This window comes from Cyprinodon variegatus, unplaced genomic scaffold, assembly GCF_000732505.1.
Source record: "Cyprinodon variegatus isolate N-32 unplaced genomic scaffold, C_variegatus-1.0 Scaffold60, whole genome shotgun sequence".
In the NCBI taxonomy this organism is placed as follows: domain Eukaryota; kingdom Metazoa; phylum Chordata; class Actinopteri; order Cyprinodontiformes; family Cyprinodontidae; genus Cyprinodon; species Cyprinodon variegatus.
Window position 1 is genome coordinate 377,896 of NW_015150513.1, and position 14,715 is coordinate 392,610.

Here is a 14,715-nt window from a genome sequence, read left to right on the forward strand (position 1 = left end):
TTCTCTTTGTTTATTCTTCTGACTGGATCGATTGAGTCACTTGATTAGACACATGCTGCCCATGTCCACGTTGGGGTGGACTAGAAACAAGTCCAACTATGGAGTTCAAATAGAAAACAGGATTTTTTTTTCTCCTAATAGAACCCAAATGGGAAAACACATTTTAATCTTAGAAATTTAATAAGTTTCACTTGTGTTTAAAATGTTTTAATTCAAGCACGAAACAGTTTATTTAAAACTAGAACAGTAATTTGAATTTAAACATACTTAAAGACTTTGGGCATGATTTGTTTATAGGTTGTTTTTTTTTATATATTAAAATAAGCACAAACCTCTTTGCATCTGCAGACCATAGGTGCTAAGTAAGCTACGCTGTAAATACTGTGTAAATACTACCTGCAAAATCATTTATTAAATCTAAAAGTGATTTTGGGCTCATTATTTAGTGTATTCAAAAGTCAAGTGGAAAACATTTGAATTGTCAGGAAAAGATTAGTGGAATGATATAAGTGGGGGAAAGTATGTCAGCGCAATTCGGCTAAGATTAATGGGGTGAAACTGAAGATAATCTTATTAAAATACTGTGGACTGTTTATAAAAATAGAAAAGATAAATAGGGCTTCTATAGAGCTCTGTCCTCCTCTTTAGTTCCACTTTGGTTTTCAGAGGCACAGTGTATATTATAATCATAGGTCTTTTATATATTATGAGACTTTTTGAAAAAAAAAAAAAGCTAACTTTCCTTAACTATTGAGTAGCAACTGGCTTGGCCTTTACTCATTTAGGTCTTTTTATACTAATGTACACCATATAAAAGTTATCTCTCTTTAATTTGTGATAAAAACCCAAATAATTATTTTTTGAATTATAAATAGAACTTACGTGCATCACAGTTTAGAAACTGTGGATCAATGCTCTCATAATGACCCCAGTGCCTGACAGCTGTTTTAAGATTGATGTTTTGTTATGTTCATTGTTAAAGTGAGAAATTAAGTTTTTGAGTTGTCTGTTGAGCTGAAAGTTGGTTTAGCTACCAGCTCTCAACAACACAAACATTAGACAGAACAGTTGAGTACATTGTTAAAAATGTACTCTAACCAAGTGACAGACTACAGGTGACCTCAGGTTGCTGACAGTACTAAGGTTTCATCTTCATAATCTACATTACTGCTAATGTAATGGGTTGTTTTTGATTTTGCTGTCTTTTTTCTTGTTTGAAGTATAAAATACATAGTCTGCTTAAACTTTAACTGTAAAATAGTAAACTGTTAAAAAAATTCAGCAAAACGGTTTATGTTTCATAAAAAGCTTAATTTCAATCCTTTGATGATATTTGACACTGTTACATTAGACAAAAGCAATGTAATCAATAAGATTCAGATTTCTTCAAAACACAGTTTATGTCAAGAATTTAATGCTTTGTTATTTCTGTTTCTTAAACAATGTTAAAATATCACTTTTTTGTGTTGCTCTTTAAGCTATAGGTATTACAGTGTCATGATCTTGGCGCTGATGACTAGCTTACTTGCTTATTTAATTCACCTCCCTCCGCAAAATTTCTCATTACCGTTCATCTGATCTACTTGCTCCTGCATCTATTTAACCAGCCCCCTAATCAGTCATCAGTGCTAAATTATTCTCGAGCCCTGGGTGTGAGTCTTACTTACTTTAGTGTTACTGATTGCCTCATCCCGACCCGTTCTGCCTTTGAACCTATGAGCCAGCCTGTCCCTGTTCTTATCTGTTTTCCTGACCTGTCTACGGACTCCTGCTTGATTCTGCCTGTTAACCGAGCTTGGAACTGATTCCTGACACCATTCTGGATTTACCTTCGGACCTCTGATCTCCTGGTTATGATTTCCGAGCATGTCCTTGACACCGGCTTTGGTTTCGCCCTCTGGATTATCCGGCCTTCCTTTGTCTGCACAGATCTGATCTCCTGCTTATTCTCTGTCCTCCAGGACTTCAGTGTCTATAACTCTCTGGGCGGTGCCCGTGGCTTCACGTTTGTAGCCGACCAGCTGGAACCTACCTGGGCACGGACTAAACTTAAACACCAGAAGTTACTGCCTTAGACACCCTGACTGTTCATTGCAGATCTGTAGTTTTAAAAAAAATTATTTTTGAAATATCTGACTGTCTGCCTTGAATACGGGGTCCTCTGTTCTGAGCCTTGACATACGGTCTCCCTTCTTTTTACAAAATCAAATATCATCATGGCGGCTAATTGGAAAAGAAAGCCCTGCATAAGAGATCACAAAGCAGAAAAAAAAGCCAATCTCAAGCCCTTTCCAATACATTTGGCTTGTTTGGAATGGCTGCCATTGTCCTGATAGGGGGAGACATTAGCCTAATGCAGGGAGGCGAGTACGATAGCTAAGCTTGGCCATTTCCATTTTAATGGTGGCCATCTAGAGGTTAATCTGGTTATGATGCGGTCAAGGCAGGCATTTGCGCTGACACGTCAAATGACGAATGGTAGTACTGGGAGGATCTATGGCCTGGAAGGGTTTATCTTCCCACCAAGGAGGTAGTTACTGGTACCCTTAACTCACAGTCACAAACACATGCTCACCCACACACTTAAACACACAGGCATAAACATTTGGTTGTTTGAAGTTTACTCATGGGGCAGGCTGTAAGTAACAGTGGATAGCTTTGCTGTTGCTCAATAAAATCTTTAGGGAGCCACTTATTAGGCTAGAAATTATTCCACATCTGCTCATGTAAGGTGCTTATTTTCTATGAATATTATCCCCTGTGGACCCCATATATACATTCTTTATGGCTTTTTCATGAAGATAAAAGAGCTGAATCCTGTTTTTTTATGTGACAGGGAGGCGTATAATAATGTTCCTGTTTGCTGGTTAAAAGTGTGATCTTAGGTATACTGCACACAAAGGCAACATCTGCAACAAAACAGCTTCCTTTGCAATAGCATTTATTATTAGATACATTCCTCAAAAATCCCACATTGCACGTTTACATCTAATAACAAAGGCAAAGACAGTCAAGTTAAAATTTGCTTCACGTCTTCATTCTAAACATAAAAAACCACCTCTGTTATTGACTACAAGTTTAGGGTTCTCTAAAAATCTTTGCCGTTTTGTTCAAAGGGAAATTTGAATCTTGGACAAATCAAAGATGGGAAGAGCTAATGAATAAGAAAGAAAAGACAGACATACGGAAGACTGCCACTGCAGTATTACTGATATTTTATGAGAATTGTGGCATTACCAAAATAAGATGTTAGGATTATGTTTTTTTATGATGGGATATCTTTCCATCCATAGTCTCTACAGGTGATGAAAACACACATTTTTCAGACATGACAGATTGTCACGAAATGACAGACTTTCTGCACATATTCTGAATTTTAAAATAAGCAAACCACTTTAGACTTCTTTCTCGTTTTTGTCATTTTACAACCAGAAAGATTTTAAGTGATAGAATAACACAAAGAAGTGAATAAATGAATGACATAGGATGCACAGTGGTGCAGTCGGTGGCGCTGCTGCTGCTGTTCGATTCCCAGCCCTGCGTCTTTCTGCATGGAGTTTGCATCTTCTCCTTGTGCATAAGTGGGTTCCCTCCTGGTAATCTGGCTTCCTGTTGACTGTTAGGTTAATTCGCTTCTCTAAATTCTCCTTAGGTGTGTGTGTGAATGGTTGTTTTTTTTCCTGTTCCTGTTGCACCTGTCCAAGGTGTACCCTGCCTCTCCCCCACCCATAGCTTGAGATACGCGCCAGAACCCCTCGCGACCCAAGCAGGGATAGAAGAAGTAAGAAGGGATTCTAGGTAATATAGAGTTTTTACTGTAATACTCTCCCAATTCTTATCAATATCTCCCCTCCTTTTTATCAATCTAAACAATTCCCCTCTCTGCCATTGTGTTTTTGATTGCTTTCTTTTGGCGGGTGTGATGTAAGGAACAGTGGATGGGACTTTTGGTTACTGCTGCTGCAGGGGAGCTTTACAAAAAGGATGAACACTCAGCTGCAAAACAATCGATTTGTTGTTCTTAGCACCTCAAGAACAAGTACAAATTTCTCAGTTCATGCAGAGTATGTAACTGGATTAAGGCACTGAGACTTAGAGAGAAGCTATGTACAGAAAACTTCTACAATATAAATATGACATTCTATATAGTGGCAAAAAGAAAGAGTTAATTGAAGAAAGCTTTAACTTCCATTTGTAATTTTCATCAAAGCATAATACACATTGGGGACGCACCAACATGGATAATGTTAAAATAAAAGCAAACTGGAACCATTTAGGATAAATGTGAAAGGCTTTCTGTGGAAAAACTAACATTAAAATCACCATTCTGGTGTTGAAGCATGGGGTAAGGAAAGCATTATGCTATGAGGATGCTTTTCTTAAGTAGTCAAATTGGAGATTTTGTAAAATTTCACTTAACATTCATAACTATTTTGTGGTGGACTACAATTGAGAATTAAGGATGTAACTTGACAAAATGTAAAAACATTACATTTTATGTATACTTTTACAGGTTACAGCAGATGTAAACATATTTACAAATCTTTCATCCCAATTTCTCCTATAAACAAACTCTTTTGTGAATAGTTCAGATCATACATCTGTTCACCCCTTTCCCTGTTCAGGTACTCTTACTCTCTGCTGCATCATCTCTTACTGACCTGACATAGGATTGCACACTTTCTTCCTACAAATATTCAAAATCTGTTTATTGACATCCCCATAGTTACCATCATCCTCACTACCAAAGCCACATCTGTTTTGTCATCCTTTGGTCTCTTCCTGTCTCCTTTCTCCTGCTTGAGCGCAGCAACAGTGACTGTCGATTTATCAAACTGTCAAGGCGCACCAACATAGCTCTGTACAACTGCTGCTAAACAACTGTCTCTGTAAAGCAAACAATGGCAGTCACACAAAGCCTTGTGCACACATTGCACATACAGGTAAAGTCCTGGAGTTCTGCCCGAGCAAGGTGACACCTCTCTCTGCACACTCACTTGGCAGTAGGCACACCAGACATGGCTAGAGCAAAGCGGATGCTGCCACTGACACAGTGGGCAGAATGCTGCATGTCGTTTGAACATCCAAAGATGTGGAGCATAAACAACATTGCAGTAAAGCCAGGTAAACAGCTTCCAAAATACATGCTGTGAGATGAAATATTAAACACTAAAACAAGACAACAATTAGCTTAATTGCTGAAGCAGCATTTATGCAGCTATTCCATATTCATACTAGTACACCTGTATATGTACGAGCCAAAAAAATGTGACCTTCTACTTTGCTGGTGGTCTTGCTAAAGGTAAAACAGCATGGCCAGCAGTCTCTTTATGGGGGGCTTTATGGTTTGTCAGTGGGGTCAACTGCTGGATGGGCTTTTCCCCAGCAGATTTACACTGAAGAGCTCTAGAGTAGGTCGCAGACTCCTAGCAGTTAATTTCATAATGCACCCTGGGCAAGGCTTAAATAATTCAAACAGAGCTGCAAGTGAAAGATCTACTTAATCAAAGGCTGTTGGCTTTCAAAGAATGGCAAGAATTGCAGCGCCTTGGTTAACCTCCCTTCTCATGCTGTGATCTTAAAATATGAGCAGGGCAAAAACTAAAGTAGAGAAGACGTAATGCGGCACACTAACTTTCATTCCCAGTTGAGGGCATCTCTCCTCTTCAAACATAATTGCTTTAGAAATTAATTATAAAATACCTTTTTTATGTTTAACTCAGCCCAAAACAGGAGATTCTCAGTGACTTAACTAAAAAACAATATCCTCCCCATCTTAGTGTTTAACCTACACAGCATGCATGAGTATTAGTTTACATGATGATATCTGCTCGGAAAGAGCTCTGTTTCCAGGATAGCTAGTAAAACTGTTATACTGTCATCAGGTGTCTTGGAAAATAATTCAGTTCAATTCAAAATTACATTATACCCTAACCTTAAACCATTTTTGGTCCCCTGACAAGATGTTTTGTATATTAACTGCTGTAGGCAGTAAAGATCTTCTTTAGTCTTCAGATCCTGTCTTTCGCTGGATCTGAAGAAGTATTTGGCTGAAGAGACTGTTGTTGTTTAAACAGTATTATGTACAGGTTTCTCACTCTTGTCCATGATGTTTTCATTTTATGAATAATTCTTCTTTGTGAAATCATCTCCAAAGGTTCCAGGGAAGTTTCTAAAAAAAAAAGAGAAGGACTTCTTTATTAGCTTGTTGAGCTTTTTTAAATAATTAGCTCTGATACTATTACCCCAGGATATGAGGGCAGAACAGACTTGTAGAAGATAAGCGTCCTGCTGCAAACACTTAAGGACCTAAGCTTGTTTAGAAAGTACAGTCTGCTCTCTCCCTTCTTGCAGAGTTACGTCTTTAGTCAAATTTGTTGTGCAGGTTGACATTGAGGTAATTATACTCATGAGGTTAATATGATTTTACTTCTTAATTCTGAAATCAACAATCATCTCCCTTGTGTTGTTCAGATTCATGATAGGAATATTTATTGCACTGGAAGTTGAAGGTGTACAGCATAAATAGGAATGGTTAGAGTTCTAAGCCCTGTGGTGCACCTGTTTGCTGACTATTGTACCTATTTAGACAGTTGACAATTTGGGTTCTGTGTGTCCAGTAGCCTTTGATCAAGCCCACTATTGAGGTCTGACAAAGACCATCAGACTGAATCAAATGAAATGATCTGGAGAAATGAAAAGAACAGGGTTCTCGCAGTGCTGTTTACCTTTTCTAAATGAGAGTATGGTGGCATCTTTACCTCCAACTCCACAGGAATAAGCAAACTGCGGACAGTCCTGATAGTTTCTTTCCTGCTTGCTTAGGTGGACCAACAAGAGTCTTTCTTGGACAGGGTTCTTCAATCCCTCCTGTGTTCTGCTTTTTTTTTTACCATTTGTCTCAGCTTTAACAAACCCTAGTCAAATAATCAGTTTCTACCAGTATTCTTGAGTATTTGACTGCAGACTGAGCCAACTGATTGAGGTGTGGAAGAAGAAACACATCTAAAAGGTGCCAGACACCAGACTTTAAGGACTGTACTTGAGGAACCCTGGTAATGACCTTATGGTGTTGGATGGCAGGGCAACAAGTCCGTACAGGGCATTAGGACAACAAGACTATTGGCTGTTTTTTTTTTTTTAAACTGGAACAAGGGAGGAGGTCTTCCACATCACCAAGGCTGTCCCTTGAGTCAGAATTAAGGCTAAAGAGGTGCTGTAGAATCCCACAGAGCTGCACTGAACAGGCCTTCAGGAATCTGGGGCTGATACCATATATTGATTCAGTCTCTTCAGTTGCTTCTTCTTATTTATGCCCATTTTTACCCGTTAATACAATTTATACCCGCATTTACAACTGTTTTCACACTTTAGAAATACAACACTTTGATTTATTTTATGCATTTTCAGTGATGGGATAAACACAATATACTGTATATTTTTGAATTTGAAAGAGAATTTATGGAATTAATTTCTATTAAGGGTGTACTTAATGGCATAGTCAAATTACAGTTTAGTATGCATAAGATTTTGCATTCTCAGGCTTTAATTGATACACAAACACTTTTTTACTTTTGGATTCATTTCTAAATACATTAAGATACACTGAGGTTTGTGGCTTTATAAAATTATGCTTTAATCCATCTTCAACATAATTTCTCTTTGTTTTTTTTCCCCCTTTGGACATCAGGAGCTATCTTTAGGCTATTGAATTGTTCATTTTTCAATTAAATCTTGAAACTTATTAAAACCTACTAAGTTTATGTGACATTTTTAGGAGTTTTCTGTAGCCTTCCCCAATAGACTCAACCTTACTCATCAGCCATGTGCAAAGCTTCACAGTCAACTCTGACCCCCATCAGTCCTAACCACAAGGCTGTTGTTAGGCCATTGATTGGCATTTGTCTGACAGAGACTTTGTAATGAAAGAGATGATGAGGAGATTATTGACCTGCCTGCGTTTATGAAAATCAGCCGTGAGAGGTGGATGTGGGGCTTTACCTGGATATTGGTATTGACCTTATTGTAATTGCTGGGTGGATACCAGCTTGCAGAGCCAATTCAGCGTCTTTAATGAAAAATCAGATGGAGATTGCTCTCGATTAGAACTTCTTTTGTTCTTTTCTTTCATTACTGATTAGAAATTACTACTGAGAATATAAATAAGGTAGAGGCAGTGTAAGTGCTGCAGTGTTTAATTCTTTTACTTGCTTTAGAGGAGTCAGTAAGTCTGAAGCTTTTATACGGCTTCACATTTACCTCTTTGTTTCCAACAATGAATCATGCTGCCTAAATATATTCAAGTTGTCATAGTTCAAGCACTCACGCATTAGCATCTTTTGGAGGAGGTCAAGCAGATATGATGATCTGGAAAGTGATGGCTGAGAGGCTACTGTTGACTTTTCCATTTAGTTTTTGCTGAGACAGACCCCCAGGAGTCAACAATGCAATGATGGATATACTCTGACTTGAGATGATATTATCCTTATGCTGCTACTTGTGATGCCACCCTGAAAGCACATCCACTCTTTATCATCCCCAAAGTTTATATTTGTAAATATTTTTCTGTTTACCCGCAACCAAGAGTTAAATATTGTTTTTGTTTATAAGCAAGTTTTCCTATATTTGTGTGTGGATGTTTTCACTCTGCAAGTCAGACTTCACTAAAGGCTCATGGTCCCTGAAATCATAAAAGCCTTGATTAAAGCAATGACAACAAATCCCATTTTTACTTATGTGGCTAACCAGGGATTAACCATGTCCATGATTAATTCATTGGTCCTGTTTTCACATTTTATGTTTTCTTCTACACAAAGTAGTGTTTCAGTTTTAGATTATACTCAGAAGATTCCTTTCTCTTCTCATCCTGTTTACATGGTTGTTTTCTGATTACCCAGTAATCCATGCAGGTTTCTCAGACATGAAACACATTTCAGAAAGAAAGTCTGAATGACTTCAGAGCTTTAGGGATTGACCTAACCATTAGAGACTGTGAACAAAGTGAAGCAGATCCCCGACATTTCACAGGAAATAAATCAGGCGGATATGTATTTCTTTTCCCAGAGTCTCAGATCGACATATCTGAGAGCTATATATGTTTTATTCTATGTTTATTCTATGAACTCTTTCAATTTGCTGGCCTACTTTATCGCTTTTGCTTATTTTCATTATGTTTTAGCACATTCCTTTACATCCCTTTGAAAATCTGTAGAGATTAGAATAGAATAGAATTGAATAGAATACAAAATCCCTTTATTGTCCCACAATGGGGAAATTCTGGTCTTTACAGCAGCAAAACAATTATAGAAATAAATATGCAAAGTTGTGGACAACAAATACTGTTGCTCACATTGGGCAACAGTAGAGAACAAAGATGAAAAATGTTACAGCAATAATTTCTGGCAAAATGTTTAAAGATATGGAATAAATGCCTAAATGGTGGCTTAGCAATCAATAAAGCGTGCCTTGATAATTGCTTATACTGCTTTAAAGTTGTCACACTTTTTCACTGCCAGATCATGGCATGAATGTTGTGTATTTAAGGTTCTACGTGACTGTATTGAGCCATCTTTTATCAGATAGGTAAAGAAGTTTAAAAGCATGTCTATATAGCTTTGTACCCTATAGAGATGCATTTGGCATTCACTCGAAAACCTCTAGATTAGTAGGATTGGCATTTCAGAAAATAAGGTTTCAAATTTTTTTTCTTTTTGCATATTCTTAGCCAAATCAAGGTATAGGCTGTACAATCCTTATGTTAATATATTTTGATATACCTTTAATTGTTTGATTATCAGGGTTGTCTTACTTAAATGTGAACACATGCAACCAATCTTAAGTCTTTTGCAGCCTCCAAAAGTTTTTTTTTTTTGCATAATTGCTAGATATTTTGCTATATCAATCCTCTAATCCAGAAGTCTTCAACAGGGGGTCCGCGACCCCTAGGGGGTACACAGAGGTACTGCATGGGGGTTGCAAAGTTGTGGTTGATAATTTATTTTATATTCCCCCTTGCAATTTTTTGATAATTGAAATGTCTTTAATTACATATTAACATGAATTCTACACGATGTACTAAACAGATAAATGGAAGCAGAGGATGTCTTTCAGTCATCAATGCACACATTCAGTGACACACAGGAACTCTTTCAAGCTGGGCACCGTTTCATTCACAACACCTGTCCCGTCAACAACAAATCTGAATCTGAATCAGAAATATTTTAATAATCCCAGGGAAAAATGACTTTAGTTACATGACACTATCTGTAATAGAGTGACTATAGGACCAGTTTGATATAACACAATTTCGTACAATATATATATAATTAGGGGGTCCCCGCTCCATCTCACCATCAGTTTGGGGGTCCTTGGCCTGCAAAACATTGAAGACCAGTGCTCTAATCAGCACCAACAAGCTTTCATGCATTTTCACAACAGCTGCTTCTAATTCTTACCTGATTGCCCTGCCATTCTCTTTTCTCTTTCCCTGTATATAAACTCTTTAGTTTTCATTCTTTTGATGTTGAAATCTTAGACATTTTGTGTTATGGTTTGTATTTTTTTCCTCTTGGATCCTAGCGCCTCTGTCCGGTTCTTTGTGTGTTTCAAATGCTAATTCTGAGTTTTTTCAAATCTAGAATACAGGTAAATGTATGCTGCTCAAAGCTTATAATGTTGTTTTCAGTTAAATTAACTAACTGTTTAGTTGATTTATCCCTGACATGTCTGTTGTGTTTCATTGCGATTATGCTGTTAATTCACTAATTATCACAGATGTTTATTTGGTTAAAGATTAAAAGTTATACATTATTAAACTCTTAAAGGGTGTGAGTACATTTGCAAAGACGGCGTCGCTATGGTTACAGGGAGAGTTTCATGTTTCTGACATTGATGCTAAACATCAGAGCCACTCAAATAAATAAAAAAGCTATCAGTATGGGCTAGTGGTTATAATCGGATTGATTAAAATGCGTATAAACTATTGTGAGAGTTTGTACTGATGTTATATGTAAATAACATAATATAAATATATATAAATTCTAGTTGCACACTTTGAAGTAGTATGGAGTCATAAGTAAAGTAGGAATCATGAACACTTGGTCTTATGGGCTATAAGGATTTCATTTCTTTATATCCCTTTTCAGACATAAGCAATAAATTACACATGTAACGTTAATCTAAATATATTTTCATATTTAGCTTTTGCATGTATTTTGATTGTATTTATAATAAATATTGTGTGTATATAACTCACATGAGGATGTTTGTTGGCACAGGCAGATTTTCTTCAGCATGTTTGAGAACACAAGTCCTGCTGCCATTCTCATCAAATAAGATTTTATCCTCTCTCCACAGTACTTGTCAGTCACACTCAGACAGCTGACTGCTCATGTTTGCTACTGAAGAGATTTAAATTACATTTTTTTTATATTTTTGCTCAATCTGCTTTTGGAGATAACATATCAAACCACTGCAACATTAGAGAGAGAGTAATATCTAGCACCCTCATTCTCTAGTCCCCCACAAAGTAAAGCATACTGTACACAGCACAGTCAGCTGAATAAAATACAATTTGCTCTGTAAAACATCATTTCCTCCAGCAGCTAAATCCATTGAGATGGGAAACACAGATACAGAACCCAGTTTTTGCATATCCACCTTTCTAATTGATGGCAATATGCACAATTAAAATTTGATGCTGAACAACCTACTGGAAAAAAAAAAAAAAAAAAAAAAAAAAAACATGACATCAATTAAAAAGGTACCTAAGTGTTTCTCTCCACTCATTCAGCTTTGCTCCTACACCCAAGCTACTGAATCTCACATTAACAGGGGGACAGATTATTACTGTGGTGCCAGGCTAAGTGAGTGAACATGTATGTGATGATGGAGGTGTTAAAAAAGGTAAGGAAAGGAGAGCAGACATTTAGCACAATATTAATAGCTTATGCTACAAACCACAGGCAATAATAGATGTTGCAGCGCTTTGTCTGAACATTTACTTTGTTGACAGAATGTTGGGGTAGTTATGAAAGAAGAAAAACTACATTTACACTCTACCTGTTCTTATATCTTTTTATAACGACTTGTTTGTTTGTGGTTTCTTCTTCTCTCTGCAGCTCAGAATTGCAGTTACACTCTTCACAGTCCTAATGGGACAATAGAGAGTCCTGGATACCCTTACGGTTATCCAAACTATGCCAACTGTACATGGGTGATCGTGGGAGCGGATCATAACCGGATACAGCTGGTATTTCAAGGTTTTGCCCTGGAGGAGGATTTTGACATCCTGTCTGTTTATGATGGGCCACCCAGCCCCGGGAACCTGCGGACAAGGTAAACCATCAGAGTTTATCACATGTGGTTCTGTGTGGTTCCAGCCTTGACAAACGATGAGCTGATGTTTGCATTATGCTATATCGACTTGACTGCATCCTTTGCTATCATTCAGAGTCAAAACTGAAGGTGTATCATGAAAAGAGAGTAAAAGCAAAAAAAAATAGTACTATGCGTGCATTTGGAACAAATTGTTTGATGACTAATATCACCCTGACTCTGTGACATTATTCAGGGTGATTCACATGATTTATTTTTTTTTTTTTTTCCAAAGCTGACACTTGGTTGAGAACACTAATACATTTGTGACCCAGCATTCTCTGGCTCAGTTAGCAGTGTCAGTTTTCAACCAGGACTTAACAGGCATGTTTTGCTTCTTTTCTGTGTTCCTTGCAGTATGTAACCAAAATGGGAAAGTTTAAAAAGGTTATGTGGAAATCCATGCTTGCCACAGTTAAGTAAAATAGCTTCTACCGCTGTATAGGTATGTGTATTTGACCAATCTCTATATACTTTGTTCTTGGATGTAGCCCGTATAGATGCAAAGCGTAGATGTCGAATGGAAATAATCTCTATGTATAAATGTTAAAAAACACATCCTCCATAATGCAAGTGAAGAGTTCCCCTTGGAAAGCATTAATGATGCTTGGAAACTGTTTTTTGGGGGGAATAAAAAGGTAAGTGTCAAGGTAGGGTGGAGGTTGGTTGAGGACCCAAATGCAGAGATAAGGAGGCAGATATGAGTTGGCTGATTTGACGAAGGCGGCAGAGAAACACAAATCCAGGAACAAAATACAGAAAATAAAAACCATGAGATGCCAGGGAATACACACATGAGGGGCAAAGTAACAATGAGAGACAAGCAATGAGGAACTGAACAGGAAGTGTATATATGGGAGACAGAACAAAGACTAAGCTAATCAGCTGATATGGAGCAAGTGTGGAAAGAAGTAGGTAGAAGGGAGCTAGGGTAAAGGAGATGGGCACAAGAGGGCAACAGAGTGTCACTCACAAAACGCAACACAGCTTAAATATAAAGAAACCAATAACCAACAAAACAGAATGACATAAACTCATAAAGACTTCCAAAAGCAGGGAACCATAACAATAAGGCCTTTTTAAAAAAAAAGTCAACTCCATTTGCCTTTCATTACAACTAGTAGTAATCACTGGGGCAAAAAATTAACACAAATTAATATAGAATGGAACAACCAAAAACCAGTTTTGCTTAATAAAATAAAAGAAATATGACATGAAAAACCCTACCTTGATTCACCTCAGAAAATGTACCAAACCATTAATCAGTCTGTTATCTACACCCACTTATCTTAGTGGAGATACAGGGAAGCTGCTACATTTATCTATAATGTCTGATCAGTTATAACACCATTAGGAATATACACTTCATTCATATCCCTTTTTTCCACAGACTTAGTCATAAAAATTGTAAGCTTTCTTTAAACAAATGAAAACCATTTTCATTGCCTCAGGTCTCTGTTAACCTTCCCAAGTCTCTGCTTGTTGGTATCCCTGACATCTTTTCTCATCTGACTCCACATTTTAAGTCTCTCATTTTTAGTCAGTGATGCCTCAACTGCATCTCCCCAGAGAAAAGAACTGAAAGTGAGAAGAAAATCTATTATGGATCGCTTCTGGTTTGTCCTCTTCAACCGTTTTCTTGTTTGGACCTCTGGGCCTTGTTTAGCATGCTCCAGCGGGACTTGGGGAAACTGCTCGTACTTTGGATAAAAGTGAGAAGAAAGAAGGATGAGTGGACTTTAAAGCAAATGGAAAAGGGGATTGACAGAAGAAAGGAAAGACCAAGAGAAGATTGACATAAAAACAGAGAAAGGGATCATAGTTGGGTTTTAGATTCTACCAGCTTTCTCTGAAAAGTTTCTTGCTTAAAAGATGCCTTCTGTGAAAATAATAACTTCCCAGCTTTATCACCGAATGAGCTTTGACAGTCTGGAAATCCGCTTGCAGCTTTCTCTCAGTGGCAGAAATCTGACTGAACTTGTATGGATATTTTCAGAGACAAACAGCCCAACTGATACCTCGCAGACACCCTTATACAACGCCAAAGATGTAAAAGTGATAATTCATCCATCTTTTTCATCCCCCAGTTGTGTCAAAAGTAATTTTCCTTCCATCTTTCTTGCTGCTCTTCTTTCAATTTCTTTTTCACATTTCATTTGCATTCAGTTTTCTTTTTTTTTTTGCAAACTCTCATCTTCTTTTGGTGTTTTTCAATTTATGCCTTTGCATGTTTTTTTCCCTTCTATATGTACCACTCTATAGGGTGTAGAGCTTGAATCTTTTCTTTAATCTTGAGTATTCATCATCAATATATTTTTCTTTCCAAACTTCTAACAGTCA

The 14,715-nt window shown here is 37.3% G+C and overlaps 1 protein-coding gene across 1 annotated transcript in view; it reads left to right on the forward strand.

Annotated features, from left to right (window-relative positions):
- The window catches only part of csmd2 (CUB and Sushi multiple domains 2), a 336,283-nt gene that overhangs the window by 17,805 nt on the left and 303,763 nt on the right, over nt 1-14,715 (forward strand). Inside the window, exon 2 of the mRNA XM_015371540.1 lies at nt 12,120-12,336. Within this exon, the coding sequence (XP_015227026.1) occupies nt 12,120-12,336 (217 nt within the window). The remainder of the gene's footprint in view (nt 1-12,119; nt 12,337-14,715) is intronic.